Here is a 17,297-nt window from a genome sequence, read left to right on the forward strand (position 1 = left end):
AAAGTCCTGATCTTAGTTTCATAGAAAATTTGTGATCAGAGCTGAAAATGTGTGTGTGAGCAAGTCAGCCTTTAAACCTGACCAGTCCCACCAGGAGGAATAAGACTGTGAAAGAAAACCTGAAACATTTCCTCACCTTATTCAGTTTTAAACACAATTACGTCTAAATACCAAAGAAATATGTGCATCTTTCAGAAACAAACCCTTCATTATTCTGGTATTTAGCAAGGAGAAATGTTTTTTTGCTAATCCTTACTGATTTACAACAGAAAATGATTTGTATCTGATTTCACAGCAGTTAGGAAAAATGTCTTTTTATGCAGTGCATGTATTAAAAGGCATCTTTTTGTTTTATACAGTATTGATCAATTTAATTTTTAAAAAAAGTCTGTTATTTTACTATAGCATTTTTAAAAGTGAGCAGAGCAGACCTTGGAGGAGTTTTGATCAGGTTTGAAAATGTACATGGAATTATTCAAGAGCAAAACCAGTTTAAAATAGTCAAGAATGTCATTTATGAGTTTAGTTTAAGACTGTGTTGGCATTTGATAATATAAAAAATAGATTACATCATTTTATTTATTTTAATAGAATGTAAGCGTAATAAGATCTAAAGGTGAAGGCTATCAAAACTAGTTAAAATAAAAAAAAAATCGGTAGAATTTGATTTGCCCCAGTATTACATTTGTTTATGTTTGTTTTCATAATTTCTTTAATTTGTTGCTTCAAGGTTCCTTTAAATATATTACATATATGTGCTAGATCATTATTTACACACAGACGGCATTTAGACTATTGACTTGTGCTGCACGGTCTCTAACAAGAAGCGTTTCGTTTTGAAAATGAGAAACAGCGCCCCCTGTGGTACAGTCTTGTTTCTCTCCCTGGAGCCTCCGGGAAAGCTGCGCCCCCTGACGGTATGCTCCTCGTCGGGCAACTGGGGGATTTCCTGAGCGGAAGCAGCGGAGGGGGTTTCCAGTGTGATCAGCCCAGGCCTCCCTGCTGGCTCACTGAGGTGGACCCAGTAACTTCTCTCTCCGGGACTGACAGTACAGACCGAACCCAGAGAGGTGCCGAGCGGAACTGGACCATGAGGAGTCCGCCTGAAGCCCGGAGGCTCCACGGCAGCGTCAGCGGAACGGCAACGGTTTGAATCCGCAGTGAATCCGCCGAGCTGTAGCCTGCCGAGGAGACTGATGTGAGTTCACACACACACACACTCACCCCCATAGACACACACACACATTCAGTACATCACTAAGAGTGGAGGGACATTTAGGCTCGCGGACCAGTAATAATCAGTCTAGTCAACGGCTGTGTGTGTGTGTCAGAGAGAGAGTGTTCTGATGGATTTGATAAATGGACCTTTTATTAACGAGAACAGCGGCGACGCTAAAGAAGCTAGGCACTCGCTAGCATTAGCAGTCCGTGTGTTTACATCCGCTGTCTGGTTCTAACTGACAAATACATCAGTAATATGAGAGATGAGTGTCCGAAACACCGCGATGCGGCGAGGGGCCAGCGAAGGATCGTCTCCTGCTGGCGATTTTCATTTATTCTTCCTGTTGGACTGTGTGTCTCTCTGTGTGTGTGGAGGCTTCTCGGATGAAGAGAGGATGACTCCTGGGTCAGATGTCAGCGTTGTAAGGTCATGTTATTGGGTGATGAACGCATGCTTGTTGAGCGGCTGTTCGTAGTGGTGAGATGTCATAAGATGTCACCTGCTGCGAGTCACGGACTGGAAGTCAGAACTGTTCCCAGAAACATCAGGGATGTTCCACAGCTTCATTTCAGAGAACAGAGGGAGCCGATGACAGCAGGCTGAGGTGATCTGCTGCTCCTCAACGGGCGAAGGACGTGTCTTTTTAGAGACGGATCGGTTAATCGTCCATAAATCCGTCGATTAACCGATTTATGCTTTTTTTCCAGAGAAATAGCAAAAGCCTTGGATTTTTTTCTCTCGTTTTTCTTATTTGTTAAATTCACACAAAAAAAGAACTGCCACAATGTTCAGTCTATAACCATATCAACCAACAGCAGGACACATTTGTAATTCCTTCATTTTTTATTTTATTTTTTTGCTTGATTTGACAGAAAGTTTTCATTCCTTATGTGAAGGCATTCACGATGAAAAATCGGAATCGGCAGATCAATGACAAATATCGATTATGGGCCAGGAAAGGCCTGACCGGTGCATTTCTGAACTGAATAGTTTTAGGAGGTTTGGTTGAGAAACGACTCCGATCCGTCGGGAGGAACGGATCGGCTCTGCTGGACAGGTTTCTGGTGTTAACACAAGCAGGTCTGGGAGTGTTGAGATGGATGGAACAGAATACAGACTTATGAGATAAAATTCCAATCATTGGCAGGTAACGTCAGGAAATTGAATAATGTTGTCCTAATCTATTGGAACAAGCGTTAGAACAACCTATTGTTCTAACGCTCTCATTGTATTACAACCCATAAACACCTGACTGGACGAATGAGTGAACGACAGATGGATGAAAGATAAATTATTAAATTTTAGGAGAAATTCAGGCATCTGATTAATAAATGATCTATCAAACGGACTGTAGAAATGCTGGATGTTTTCTTAGCAGAAGATAATAAACAGTGGCCATAGTCTCCTGGTGGATTTTTGGAAATGTTCGAAGTACAGACAGTTTTCCCTTGATTTGGCTGAGATCTGATGCGATATGCTGAAAGATCTGTAATTCTGATTCTTTAAGCTCATCGAAACTAAGACCCCCCCCCCCCCCCCCCCCCCCCCCCCCATTTTCAGGTTACAAACGCAGTGTGCTAACGTTAAGGAACGTATGCTTTGCTGTAGGGGTGGGCGCTTGTTGAATCGTTTATTGTTTGTCGTGAAAACTTTCTCATCATGATAAGAATTTTGATTTATAGTTGTCTCCAGAAATTTCAATTAATAAAAAAAAAAAACCCAACTGACTGTATCATCGAAAATGTTATTTTTACTATTTGCTCCACTGTTTGCTCCACGAAAGCATCAATAAATACCAGTGAATGTAAAAATATGATTGGACACAATCACTATGTGCGGTTTAAATGACACTTCTGTTAAGCGACATCCTGAAGAAGACCATTTCAAATAGGAATGTTTTTCAAGAATACTATTAGTGTTTGTGGCGTTATGAATGCTATAACATGCAGCAGTAACAGCCACATGGCTAGCTTAAAAAAAAATAAAAAAAATTGCTTCATCGCTATCACAATAGTACTGCAAAAAAAAAAAAATCCTGATAAAATTCTAAGCTGATATCTCCTGCTTTTCTGTATAAGTGAGGATTACCTTCTCTCTCTCTTCGTCAGCACTAGAACGAAGAAGCTGCAGAAAATGTTTCTCTCTTTTATTTGTTATAGATTTGGGGAAGAAGAAAGTGATTTTGGGAGGAAACCTGACAAAAAAACACGTAACTGGGTATTGGCCATTTGAAATGTGATCGGTGCATAACGTGATACACACGTTCCTTATGGTTGAGCTGTTTGTGCCTTTTGTCTCTATTGCTACTGCTTTATGTTATTTGCCCTTACTGTGGGGGGAGGGGGTAGATAACGCCCCAACTTGCTCATGTTTATCTGAACCAGTAAAGCAGATATAGCATTTCCAGATACTTGTTTCTTAAATCATCTCTGGACTCCAGGTATCATTAATAACTGCTCTGAGCTGTGAGTTGTTTCGGAGCTTTGTTTGGCTCAGCATCCAGATCTTTAAGGTTTCTAACTTTCTAACTTCTGAAAGGACGGGTGAGTCAAACTGGTCGACTTATGCGATTGGTTGATCTGCTTGTGTTGACAGCCTCATCAGGCCTGGTTCCCGCTCCGATGCTCTCATTAACAAATTCAGACACCTATGCTTTTCTTTTGTGACTCTTAACAGCTGATCTGAGTTCAGGAAAACCCCGTCCGAGGAACCGTTCCACTTTCTCTTTCTGCAAACAGAGTGTTTAGTCATGATGTTGTGTCTGATTAAACTAAACTCTGTTGCTCTCTGCAAAGTTTACAGAGTCTTCCTCAGCGTTCCCTTGAATGAATTTCTTAATACGAAACGCACATTTTTTTAGTGGCAACAATCATTGCACAACCTCTCTGTGAAAAATCCTCCCAGAAACACTCAGGAATATTCAAGGCTTTTCTTTGGTCATTTTGGAGTTTCATTCTGCCACTGTGTCACGCACACAGAGATAGAATGTGCTTGTGTTGCTAATGGAATCAATGGAAAAGCCCCTAACATCCCCACAGTTCAGCCCTGACAGGAAGGGTGCACTGTTTGTATACGCGCATGTGTGTGTGTGTGTGTGTGTGTGTGTGTGTGTGTGTCTGTTTTATAGAGTTCAATGGTACTTGCTTGCACACACCCTTACTGTTCTGTACTTTTCTTGAACATTTATCTGAACTGGGACATTTATGGTAAGAACAAATTAAGTTACTGATGGTTTGTAGATTTTTACACACACACACAAAAAAGAAAAAAACCCCCGCTTTGTTTGAAAGTTCAGATATTTAAAAAAACAACAACAACAACAAAAAAAGGAAAATAAAAAAGCAACAGAAAGAGAAACGGTGTTGTCCTGTGGCACACTGGTCGTCACCTGCATGTCTGCCTTACAGTCTTTCATGTCTCTTCATGCACACTTGAAGTGATCTGTCACCATCTGGTCACAGTCTGCTGTGAGGAACGGTGGTTATATGACTTTGGTTTTGATCAGGGGCCGTAATCTCTTATTTCATAAGAACAAAACGCCCCAAACGGGGAGCAAACCACAATGGAGCTAGCATGATTAACCCTGTCACAATAAGCAATTGATCAGTTAATCACATGATAAACTAAAACAAGCTTGATGATTTCAAGTTTGGTCTATTCATATGTTTCAAACATATTCACTTTCACAATTCAAATATGTATGTACATTTTGTATACGCGTGTCGGTAACTTATTTATTTGAAAAGGAGTTGCCCTTCAGTGTTATTTATTCTCCTATATGTCTTAAAAATAAGAACTGTAAAAATAAGGAAAACATTCTGATATTTTTTGAAGGGCAGTTTTGTCTACAGAGACTTGATGATCCATTTTATTTATGGTTTTGATTGTGTTGGATTTGACTTTCCTTTTTTATTTAGTGTTTATGGTTGTCATGTTTATTTTGCATATTTAAAATCTTTTCTACTTCCAGTGTGGAGTGTTCTGTACAAGATGAATGTTTATTAGTTATTGAGAGGATAAACTTGTATCACTATGTTATTATGAATATGTTACTTGAAAAATGGTCTGAAAACAACAATATTATTGTTTACAGCAATAATTTCTGGGACAATTTATCATCCAGAAATGTTTTATTTTAATTTAATTTATTTTTTTATTTTTTTATCGTAACCGGTCTAATCATGCAACATTACATCTTTCAAAAAAACACATAAAGGTCCACAGTTAGTTAAAATACTACCTACATATGTCCATGTGTATTGCCATTCACATTCACACCAGTCTCAGGTGCTACTATAAAAATAATAACTATTATTAACTATTCAGCGATAAATTAAAATTTGCATTATAAAGCACATTAAAGAAAGATTGGCAGTTTTGTGGATCTTTCCTCTGAGTCACAGGTGTCAAACTCCAGTCCTGAAGTGTCGCAGTCCTGCAGTTTTTAGATGAGCCACAAGTACAAAACACTGGAATGAAATGGCCTAATTACCTCCTCCTTGTGTAGATCAGTTCTCCCAGCCTTGCTAATGACCTAATTATTCTGTTCAGGTATGGTGCAGCAGAGGCACATCTAAAAGTTGCAGGACTGCGGCCCTTGAGGACTGGAGTTTGACATCCCTGCTCTGAGTAGACTTCCCCTCCATCCTGTTGCTCTGCTGCTGTGCAGCTGTAGTACCGCACTGCGCTGCAGTTGAACACCTGTAGAAGGAGTTCAGTGTGTTAGACTCCAACCCCAATCTTTGTTTTTTTTTTAACCTACTTAGAAAGTATAGCTGTTGATTAGCCTTCATCCACTTCCTGCCTCTCTGCGTACTCCTTCCTCCCATTAATACTGCTGTGTCATCTGCAGGCTTCACTGCCACCATGGTGGGTTTGGTGGTCATGTGTCAGCAGTGCATAGAGCAGTGAGGAAACCCAGTGATGAGGTTGATGGGTGAGGTTGGGGAGTTGTTAATCTTTGCAATCCGTGGTCTGTCGGGTCAGGAAGTCTAATTTCCAGTTAGAGGCTGAAGGGTTTGGTTCACCAGTGTTTGTGGGAGGATTGTGATAAAGGTGGAGCCGGAGCTCCAAAACGGCAACCTCACCCAGTTTTTCAGGTGAAAGAGCGACTGATGAGTCACAGTTCGGTAACAGCGGTTGTGGTTCTGGCTTTAGGCATCCTGGTGAGAGTCTATTGCAGTGCCAGTGGACATCACCAGCCTCTCAGAGCACTTCATTACTGCTGCAGTGAGTGGCCAGTAGTCATTTGGTCAGGGGACTGTCTGGGGCTTCAGCACTGGGAAGGTAAAACACTTTGAGATGTGGAACATATCTGTGAACAGAGAGCTGATGGGCACAATGCTTTAGAACCTGACCAAACCCCCGTCAATGCCTGCAGCTTCATGGGGTTTATTTCCCATAGTGCCCTTCTTCCCTCAGACACCTTCACACAGAGAGGAGGTTGTTAGGTGAAGGTGAGAGTCTGGAGGTAAACATGGTATTAGTCCCTTCAACGTCTCTGGGTGTCTCTGCACAAATTGGGTCACTTTGTTTCTTCACTATTTTCTCCACATCACACTCTGTCTGTGGTCTGTTTGCAGCCTCTTTATTCCCTTTCCATGATGTCTTTGTTCCCTTCTTTTGGTCTTTTCATTCCCTGTTTGTGGCTTCCATGTACTCTTTCTGTGGTCTCTTTTCCTTGTTGGTGTTTTTTCATATTCAAAATGTGGTCATTTTGTACCTGGTTGTGGTCTCTTCATTCCTGTCTTCTGGTCTGTCTGTTCCCTTCTTGTGGTCATTTTGTACCTGGTTGTGGTTTCTTTACTCCCTCCTACCAGCCCAGTGTTCAAAGTAATCTGCACATAATCTACAGGAGCAAATATAGTGGACATAATCTTTGTTTAATACATAAAACTCATGGAATATATATATTTTTATTTGTAACTAGTGACACCAAAGACTGATTAACTATGTGATCAGTTTCCAGTCACATGTACAGGATAACACAGGATAGAAAACACATATTTTCAGTACATGCAAACATGTAACGTGTTGCCTTGGTGATTTGCTGAACCTCAGTCCAGCATGCTGATTAACCATATTTCTGTCGGTGTGTTTGCCTGTGAAGCCTCCTCAGGTCATGTCATCAGGGAGAAGTGCTAATGGGAGGGAAGTACAGATACCCCTCCAGCAGGTGGCACCTTCACTTGTTGCTCCCCTCCCAATCACACCACCCTCCCACCGCTCAACCAATCCCTGGCCTCCATGCGATCTCACTCCTCAACCAAGTGAGTCTGTCAGAAGCCCTGTAGTGGCGTGGTCTGGTGTTGGTCTGGTTTTAATCCTCCTCTCTCTCTCTCTGTGTGTTCAGGTGCTCCTGCAGGGTTCCAGCCTCTTCATGGAGGATTTCGAGATGTGTTCGTTGAGAAGCCAGAGGCCAAATACTGCTGCGAGGCGTGCAGGCGGGTCCTGTGTGAGCCCCGCCAGACTGAGTGTGGACACCGCTTCTGTCAGAGCTGCATCAATGACATCCTCAGGTGAGCAGTGCAGATTGTTGTTCAGAAAATTAAAGGGGCAGTGTTATGTAAAATAAACCTGTTTGAACTTTCCATCATGTAATTGTGTTATCCTCCCATCAAAAACACACCTGGAGTGTTGCTTTGATTCTATCACGCATTATTTGAGAAATCCTTTAATTTCCATGGCAACCGTTCAGCTGTTCAAAATGCCTGAGTGGACCTAGCTCCGCCTTCGAGGTCGAAGCTCCTCCTCAGAGCTGCGGCTTCCAAGCTTCAAAGCTTCCACTGCACAGAGCAACTCTCCCCTGGAACTCCTGCAGACTAGCCAGCAGCAATTTGCAAACACCTGGTGGAACTGAGCAACTGCTGAGCTCATTAGAGGAGCTACTTCTCAGTGCAGTGCTGGTAAAAACGTTGTTAAAGGGTTAATAGAGGAGCCATGTTGTGTTGACTTCCTGAAGGCGAAGTTTTTAAAGAGACAGACACCCAATTTCCAAGCGTTAAATTTCGAAGTCAAATTTCTTAAGTCATATGTGATGTATGCAGAATTTTTATAACAACTGACGGTAACATGGTTACTAGATTGTGTTATAAAATAGCACTATGTGCCTGAAAAACATAAACACTGCCCCTTCAAACCTACATCCTTCGGTCATTTAGTCGACATTGAACTCGACTGATTCATAAGACAGACAGACAGCTGGGGGTCGGCACCTCCACCTCCAGCCTCCCTGCCGGTTCCAGTGGGATTTAACGTTGTCCTCTCCCTTCCTGCAGTCACTCAAACCCAGTGTGTCCGGCTGACAGGGAGCCCCTGTTCAAAGACAAGGTGAGCTGAAAAGCCAGGCTCAGCAGAGTCATGTCATCACGACCAGCTGATCAGAAGAGGGTTCCTTAACGCTTGTCTTTTTAAAAAAAATTTTTTTTATTGCTTTCAGATCTTTAGAGACGTATGTTGCCATCGAGAGATTATGGCGCTGAAGGTCTTCTGTCGGAGTAAAGCTAACGGCTGTCAGGAGCAAATGAGTCTGCAGCAGATACCTGTGAGCACACACTCCGTTACGGTTCCACCGTGCCGTTGGACCGATGGTGCAGTATGTGTTGTACACACGGCCTGTCCCGCCTCTCTGTCTCCAGGACCACCTGAATGTGTGTCCGTTCTTCGAGGTTCCCTGTCCGCTGGGGAAATGTAAAGAGAGGATGATGAGGAAGGAGATTCCCGAGCACCTAGCGTGGAAATGTAAACACAGAGAGAGCACTTGTGAATTTTGCATGACCAAGATGCCTTTAACTGACCTACAGGTAAGCAAGGCGTTTTAAACTGGTCAGAAGTGTGGCTGTCGTTACGCAGTAGTCGTTAGGCGATGTGGTCTGAGGTGAGATCAGGAAGCGCCGCTCTGCTTCAGTGGTCATGAGATGCAGCGATCCGATATCAATATCTGTATTGGCCCCGATATTTAAAAAGACTGTAGACCAGGTATCGGTGACAATGTGCCTGATCCAAAAGGGCAGATCTAGTCAGTCTAATTCTAAACTTGAACATATTGCTTTAAATTCTGTAAGAACATTTTCTGTAGTTAAACTGCTGGAAGTTAAATGAAATGTTAAACCAGAGTAGCGCCGTAGTGTGACCATAGATAGGAACTGAAGTTGGACAGGTTCTTAATAGCTTAATTGTGAAGTTTAACGAAACATATTCATGTGTTTGTTTGTTTTTTGTCAACAAATAATCTGACGTCAGCTGTGGCCATGTAGGAATGAAAATTGTTGTCCATTAATTTTAGCAGAATCATCCCAGATGGACTAGATCTGTGAACAGTAACTTTCAAGTCTTGCAGATTCCTAGTAGTATATATACCTGGACTTTGACTAGGTCATTTTTAAGACATACAGTAAATATGCTTTGATCTAGTTGTGCTCTAGCTGTATGTTCAGCCCCTGTCGGGGGCTTTTTGGGTTCTGAACACAGACCTGGAGTTTCTTTTTTTACTGCCGTGGGTGATTGGTGATGTTTAGTAGCCATGTGTTCCTTTCAGACTTTCACCTAATTGGCCGAAACAAATAACAAAAGCCTGTGACTACAGCCAATAAAGGCCGGCATGTTAATCAGCTGTGAGCTTCCTCCACACCCCGAAACATCTCAATCACTCTGCAAACAAACTTACTCTTTTAAATCTTCTGAAGCTGCTGTTTAAGCACGGGGCGAGTTCTTCACGACTTCAGCTCGTGTATTTTGCAAAAAAAAACGAAAATGAAAAAGAACAAAACTTATTATTTTCTCAAAAACTGGCAGATTTTCTTTGTTTTTTTTTCTGTTTTTGTTGTGGTGACTTGTTTCTACTTTTGTCATGGTGTGTCACATTATATGGCTGTCAGAAAATAAAGGGAGCTGACTAGAAATGCAGACCACACTTTTCAGATTTTATTTGTAAACATTCTTGAAGAATGTAAATAATAATAGAGCTCTGTCAGCTGCTGCTGTGCTGTAGGACCGGCTGCATTAAAATGTTTTATGAAACTGTTTTTCAGAAACACAAAGAGACTGTGTGTCCATCGTTCCCTGTGTCCTGTCCCAACCACTGCTCCTTCTCTTCCCTGCCCCGGAGTGAGGTACTGAAGCCTCTCTGCTGCCCTCTTGCAGCAGCATACTGTGGCTGCGTTTTCATCAACCATAAAATTGCGCTAATTGAAATTACGAAAAACAAATTTTCTTAATGGAAACATTCAAACTTTGAAAAAACTCGTGTTTTTTGATAAAGTCTTTGCTTTGGTTTTTCAGCTGCATCAAGATAAATGAATTTTGCTAAACTGCAATCGAAACACTTTTTTCGCATCACACAAGCCACATGATCGATAAACAGATGTTACTACTGGCGGAAATAACAAAGATGACAACGGGAAGTGGTAGCAGGATGATGACGGTTTGTTTTTTGGTTTTATTTGAACGGGGTGCAGCTGACTCCACCAGAGCTCTCACAGCATCACACAGTTCATCAAAATTTGTGTGTCATTTAAACCTGTTGAATCCATAACTCTTCTGTAAAATTGGCGTCTACAATTTCTCCAAAACGCCCAAAAAAGAATTTTTATCATTTAAAATCACACATGAATGTGGTGCTGCGGTGGCGCAGGGGTTGGGTGCAGCCCACATGGGGAGGCCTTGGTACTCGTCGCGGCCATTGCAAGTTTGATTCCCGGCCTGGTGACCTTTGCCGCGTGTCTTCCCTCTCTCTCTTCACCTACTTTCTTGTCTTATCACTTACAAAGAAAGGTCACTAGAGCAAAAAAAAACCTTTTAAAAAATCACATATGACTAAATTTGTTTATGCAACAAGTCATTTAAAAACACGGGACACCGTCATCCTCCAACTACTTCCTGTCATCATCTGTGTCTTTTCCACCAGCAGTGAAAATGCAGCTGAAAAACCGCCTCATTTAGCGCAAAAATTTTTTATCTTCATTTTCGAAATTGTGTTTTCGGTAAGCCAAATTTTTTATTTATTTTTTTGTAATTCCAATTTTGCACAATTTTAAGGTCAAATTGTGCAAAATTGGAACCACAGCTAGTTTTGAAGGGATCCATTGGTTGATTGAATGTTTGTGTTTCAGCTGACCAGCCACCAGCACGACTGTCCCAAAGCCCAGGTCAGCTGTCAGTTCCACCGCTACGGCTGCACCTTCAAGGTGACTCCTCCTCATGTTCTCTTCTTCTTCTCTCGCCATTATTCTTCCAGCATTGATCTCTTGCGTGAGCGTTTTCTATCAGCTTGTTGCGTATGCTTCATGCGCCGTGTTTCCTGTGCCGTAGGGCTTAAATCAAGAAATGAGGCAGCATGACTCCACCTTCGTAGCCGAGCATCTAAGAATGATGGTCAAAGGGAACTGCTTGTTGGAGAACAAGGTAACCATAGCAACTAAATGGGGGCAATCAAGGCCAGATTGAGTGGATTGAGTAAGGTTTGACTGAAGAGCGTTTGTGGTTAAAGGTGGACAACGTAAAGGAAGAGCTAATGGAGCGGTGCAAGGTGCTTCCTGCTCTCAACAGCCGACTGTCGGAGCTGGAGAGCCAGAATGAAGAGCTGCGGGAAAAGAACCGGCAGATGGAGCAGAAGCTGGCCAATCTGCAGGTAGGGGAGGACGGGGTAAGATGAGCCCTTTTTCATATTTAGGGTCACTACATCAAGGCAACCTTGGTAGCTACTAGAGATGTACCGATCCCACGTCAATATCTGTATCGGTCCTGATATTGGAGAAAAATTCTAGATTGGGTATGACTGACGATGTGCCCTATCCATAAGGGTAGATCTATTCAGTCTAATTCTATGCTTTGTAGTTTGAGTTATGTCAAGCTTTATTATTTATTTTTACATTATGTTTAGAATTTATAATTGAACCATTTGAAAGATGGTTTTGTTACAGTTTATTTTCTACATTTTGACCAAAGCAGTCAACCTGTTTTAGTCAGTTTATTATTTGTTACATTGGCTGTTCCATATTTGACCAGCTAGTGACGCTATTGGTGGATTTCAGTTTGGTACTGGTTCAGAGTTGGCAAATAAATGAGTAATTCAGAACATTTATGTCTGCGTTTAAAAAAAAAAACAACATTTGAATTAAATCCAGCTGTTTTTTAGTACGTATATACCGATCCGATACTAAACCTCTGATATTGGTATCAGAAGTGAAAAAAGTGGATCTGTGCGTCCCCAGTTGCTTCCTTCTACGTCTGCATACATTTCCAACACAACTCACCCTGTGCAACTTAAAGCCAACTAACAGAACCTGGGAAGCATTGGTGGGACTTTAAAATGCCTTCTAAACTGGAAGCAGATCCTGGAGGAGTTTATTGCAGGGCTGAGGCAGTGCAGGCTCAGAGGAGGTGATGAGGGTGGACCGGATCCTTCGCCAGTTTGACAGCTGGTTTGCTCTCTCTCGAGAGGCATTTCCCAGAAATCCTAATCCCACTTTTCTCTAATCTTTTCTCTGAGCGTATTAACCCAAGGTTTTTTAGATCACCAACAATCATGTCACCATGAAGACTTCACAGACAATGAAACACATAATTACATCACATAAAATATTGCTGACAGCGAATCTCAAGCCAGTAGGGCTGAATGCAACAGTTGGGCGTGCCTGAGCATTTACTGGGATCGGATGGCCCAGGAGTCTTGTTGTTGAGGCTTTCTGTGTCCTGCAAACTGAAACATCGGAGCCTCTCTGTGTTTCCCTAGAAAATGATGAGCTCGCATTCAGAGACGCTGATGGCGTTGGAGATAGAGCTCGGTTCACTGCGTCGACTAAGAGAAGAAGTGGAAACCTTACGAGGAACGGTGGACAACGTTCGGACTCGGCTGGCCACCTTGGAGCAGGGTGGACGGAGCGGATCCGGATCCACTCACACCTTCGGTTAGTCGATGCGCCGGGTTTCAGTGGCTAGCTGTAGGTTTTTGACCAGGTAATCCGAACTTGATGGAGATATTTCCTCTCTCTTTGCAGCGTCCTTGGAAACTCAGCTCAATCGGCACGATGACATGCTGAGCGTCCATGAAATCCGGTTGGCTGACATGGACCTGAGGTTCCAGGTACTGGAGACGGCTAGCTACAATGGGACTCTAATCTGGAAAATCCGGGACTACAAGAGACGGAAACAGGAAGCCGTGGCAGGAAAGACGCTGTCGCTGTACTCACAGCCGTTTTATACCGGATATTTCGGGTACAAGATGTGCGCTCGGGTTTACCTAAATGGAGACGGCATGGGCAAGGGGACGCACCTGTCGCTGTTCTTTGTGGTGATGAAGGGCGAGTACGACGCCCTGCTGCCCTGGCCCTTCAAGCAGAAGGTACTGTCTGTATTCTCTATGTTGTTTTTAATATGCAGGTCTACTAGAGATGGAAGTCTTTCAGTGTGTAGCAGTTTGATTTGTTTCTGGGTCACAATTTGATTCAGAAGTGATTTTGGATTAAGAGACCAATTTTTCTATTCAAACGGTCTGGAGATTCTGTTTAAATGATGTGACTGAAGAATATTTATTTGAAACAATTCTATAAGGTTTCATTCCCAGGGCTAGCAATTGTGATTCTCTGTAGACTAGATTTTTTTTTTTTGTCTACAGTTCTCAGTATCAACAGGTCTGGTTTGTACAGCTGCACCATCAGAGATTTTGTTCTGGTTGCAAAATTTGTCAAAATCTGAAACCAAGTTTAGCTGATTCAAAACAAAAAAACAGAAAAATCCATTTTTTCTTCTTTGGGGAAAAATTGAAGATGTAACTGTCTTTACTGTAGTCAAAATTTTAAAACTTTGCGTGCCAGTTTGTGGTTCAGGTTATTCCTGCCCGGACATTAGGAACATTAGAGGAGATACTGCAGGTTCCAGCCAGAACCGGTCCCTCTAACGGTCTGTGTACTTTGGACAAACAAGAAATTTGATTTAACCAGTGGTGGGAAAAGTAAAAATTATTTAGTGATTATATATTAGTTCCACTAGTACCAAAGCACTACACTAACACAGTATTTAGCAGGAGCTAATGCTAAAAACCGTGAATTCAAATTATATCTGGCCTCGAAAGACTACAACACTTGAGTGAAAAATATATTTTTGACATTATTGTATTTATGTTTATTTCTTGTTCTATACAGTATGTGTATTATAATTTTTCCTGTGTGTTTTTTTTTAAATAGTTATGAAGGAGGGAGAGGGAGAACGTGAGGAGAGGAAACAAAACAGCTGCACTCACTTCAAAATAAGAGCATGAATATAAATATAGTAACAGTTGATAAAAACTTCAACACAATATTTAGAACGAGACTTAGAACTTTATTCAACTGAAAGTAAAAAAAAAATCATCCTAGTAAATTAGTGCTTTATTGGTATAATTTATACGGAACAATTCATTTAGGCGAAGCTAAGTGCGCTACACTATCTCAAAGCTAGCTGAAGTGCTAAATGAAAAATTAGCACATTACTGGAAGTGTGGACCACTGAATTTAACTATCACCAAGGATGAGAATAGAAAGATGTTTGTGTTCCCAACATTTATTCCTTAATCTAAAATGTATCTTCCTTGTGCTGGACTCCTTGCTGTTTTTTTCTTTGTTTCTTTGTGCCAGTCCTTTCTTACTTCCTTGCATCATTTCTACTTTTTCTCCTTGTTCTCTTCTTTTCTTACTTACTTGTGTCCGTTATCCAGTCTTGCGCCCGTTCCCTGTATCATTTCCCCCTCCTGTCTTTAGTCCCTTCCTTGTTGGACAGGCGTACAAATTAAATCCAACTATAAAGAATAGCATTTCTCTTTTACTCCTTTACAAATATTTTCCACATCTCGAGATATATTTTTTTTTATGACAGCTTTTTAAAGTAAACACAATTTGTGTTCAATATATGTCCCTGATGAGGAGGTTGCACTTTTCTACAGCTGTGGAATTTCCCAAAGATCGCTAACCATCTGTTGATGTCCGGCAGTCGCAGTGAGCTTTCTGTAATGTGTGTGTTTACAGAGTAAGCTCACTCTTTAATGTGTGTGTGTGTGTGTGTGTGTGTGTGCTAGGTGACTCTGATGCTGATGGACCAGACTCCTTCCAGGAAGCACCTGGGCGACGCCTTCAAGCCCGATCCGCACAGCAGCAGCTTCAGACGCCCCACGGCCGAGATGAACATCGCCTCCGGCTGCCCTCTGTTCGTGGCTCAGAGCGTCCTGGAGACGGGCAACTACATCAAAGATGACACCATCTTCATCAAGGTGGGCCGTCACTTCTGTTGAACCTGCAGTGTCTTCGCCAAGGTGACGGATGATTACTGGCCGCTGAACGTATTTGTGTTGATTCCGTTGATCCGCAGGTCACCGTGGATACGTCCGACCTGCCTGACCCATGATGTTAGGAACTTCTTCGTCTAACATCACCTCATCAGTGCAAGATCTGCACCGCCAAGACTAATGGGAAGGATCAGTGGAGCTGGAGGTCGGTCAGGCTGGAGGACAGGAAGCAGCCAATCAGAGCGCTCTTCGTCTTCTGGTTGCTATATGGACTGCAGAGCTGTGTGTGTGTCTTGGTTGTGTGTGAATTGATCTGTTACGACGTCACCACGGTGACCTTACCCAGAACCGACGTGCCCGTCACAGTGAGGGCATTGGGTCGCTCGTCCCCGACGCGCGCTGCGCCTGACTTCCTGTTTCATGCCTGCCTACTGGGTCATGCTGGGAAATGTGCCACAGTTACAGTTCAGACCAGCACCACTGGATCAGAACCGGTGCCATAAACTGAGTGGTGAAGTGACAGGAGGTCTTCATTCAGACTGGTTCTGTCAGGCTAACTAGCTGATGTCACAGTAGCACTAGTTTTTTTTTTTTAACCTAATATTCTAACCTAAAAAAGTAGTTGTTTTTTTTCACTAACTATTTTCAGTCAGCCTAGTATGTTTCATCATGACCTCCTGATGTGTCGTCTGGCTCAGCGGCTCTGAGTCTGGGTGAAGCAGGTTGGCTGGAGGATTTTTTTTTTATACAATCAAACTGACAGGGTAGTTGGGTTTGAGCTGCGGTCCAGAGCCAGCCTGTAGAACTTTGTGTAGGGGAAGAAAACACCCCGTCAGCAGAAAATACTGAACTTCAACAGTGAAGCATTTCTGTAGAGTGCGGAAAGTGTCCAGGCTGACTGCCACTCCCTCTAAATGTCTACAAGGGTCCACAGCATCAGCACTGAGCTGAACCAGAACTAGAACCGTCCAAAGGAGTCCAGAGAATTTCAGGGACCAGAGACGGAGCCGAGTCCCTGCGGGAGCTTCCAGCTGGACCTCCTCTGTGGCTCCTGTGACTTTTCCAGTGTTGGCAAAAATTCATCCAACCGTCTCCATACATTTGCACAGTTTTAATGTTTGTTGAAGTGTGAAAATAAAATAATAAAAAAAACAGAAGAACAATCTTTGTCATGTGTGAACTTCAGTTAAACATGCATGTTAGTGAGGACTAAGGATGGACTTTAAAAACATTCATTTTCTGGCTTTCCTCTGAAAACACCCTGGTGTTTTTCTGTTTTGCAGTGAAACAGATTGAAATCTCTGATCGTCTTAACTTGTTCTGGCTCAGAGAGAGGATGGAGCATGTCATGGTGGCTGGTAGCACAGGTCCAGCACTAACTTTTTATCTGTTTACTGCTGAACAAAGAGTTGTTTCCCCCCCATTTTGACACATCCCAAACATCTAGAACAAGATCCAAACCACTTAGTGGTGTCAGAAGAAGTACTTAGCATCATCAAATTAATTATTTTGGATAACAAAAGTTTATGTTGAGTCGTCAAAATATTTGAAGACTCAAATACTTTTGAGTCTTCAAATGTTTTCAAATACAAAAATACTTTATTCATCCCTAAGGGAAATTAAATATCTATAGAAATAAATAATTTATTTAAAATACTCTATAACAAACATCTCCAGTAGCTCCCTCTTGTAATAAGAATAAATAACAGCAGAACTGAGTCACTATAACAGTATAGTGTGACATTCAGTCAGGTTTAGTTTCCAAAGAATTGTTTTATATTTTAGGTTTAAATCGGCAGATATTGTACATGTTGGTTTTTA

At 42.1% G+C, this 17,297-nt stretch overlaps 1 protein-coding gene across 1 annotated transcript; it reads left to right on the top strand.

Annotated features, from left to right (window-relative positions):
• The first annotated feature begins 903 nt into the window (after positions 1-903).
• Positions 904-16,639, top strand: traf3 (TNF receptor-associated factor 3). Its single transcript, XM_032547717.1, has 14 exons — positions 904-1,198; positions 7,332-7,491; positions 7,575-7,740; positions 8,500-8,551; positions 8,661-8,765; positions 8,860-9,024; positions 10,252-10,332; positions 11,332-11,406; positions 11,531-11,623; positions 11,709-11,849; positions 12,954-13,128; positions 13,219-13,562; positions 15,270-15,461; positions 15,560-16,639. Exons 2-14 carry the CDS (start codon positions 7,344-7,346, stop codon positions 15,593-15,595), a joined length of 1,773 nt encoding a protein of 590 aa, XP_032403608.1. The 5' UTR covers positions 904-1,198; positions 7,332-7,343; the 3' UTR covers positions 15,596-16,639.
• Positions 16,640-17,297: the final 658 nt, after the last annotated feature.

This window comes from Xiphophorus hellerii, chromosome 19 (genome assembly GCF_003331165.1).
Source record: "Xiphophorus hellerii strain 12219 chromosome 19, Xiphophorus_hellerii-4.1, whole genome shotgun sequence".
In the NCBI taxonomy this organism is placed as follows: domain Eukaryota; kingdom Metazoa; phylum Chordata; class Actinopteri; order Cyprinodontiformes; family Poeciliidae; genus Xiphophorus; species Xiphophorus hellerii.

Bases quoted from the DNA above. Each gene is read 5' to 3' on its own strand.
- traf3 (XM_032547717.1), top strand. From the start codon at position 7,344: ATGTCATCAGGGAGAAGTGCTAATGGGAGGGAAGTACAGATACCCCTC. The intron at 9,025-10,251 runs GTAAGCAAGGCG...ACTGTTTTTCAG, and splicing joins TGCCTTTAACTGACCTACAG to AAACACAAAGAGACTGTGTG. The intron at 15,462-15,559 runs GTGGGCCGTCAC...GTTGATCCGCAG, and splicing joins ATGACACCATCTTCATCAAG to GTCACCGTGGATACGTCCGA.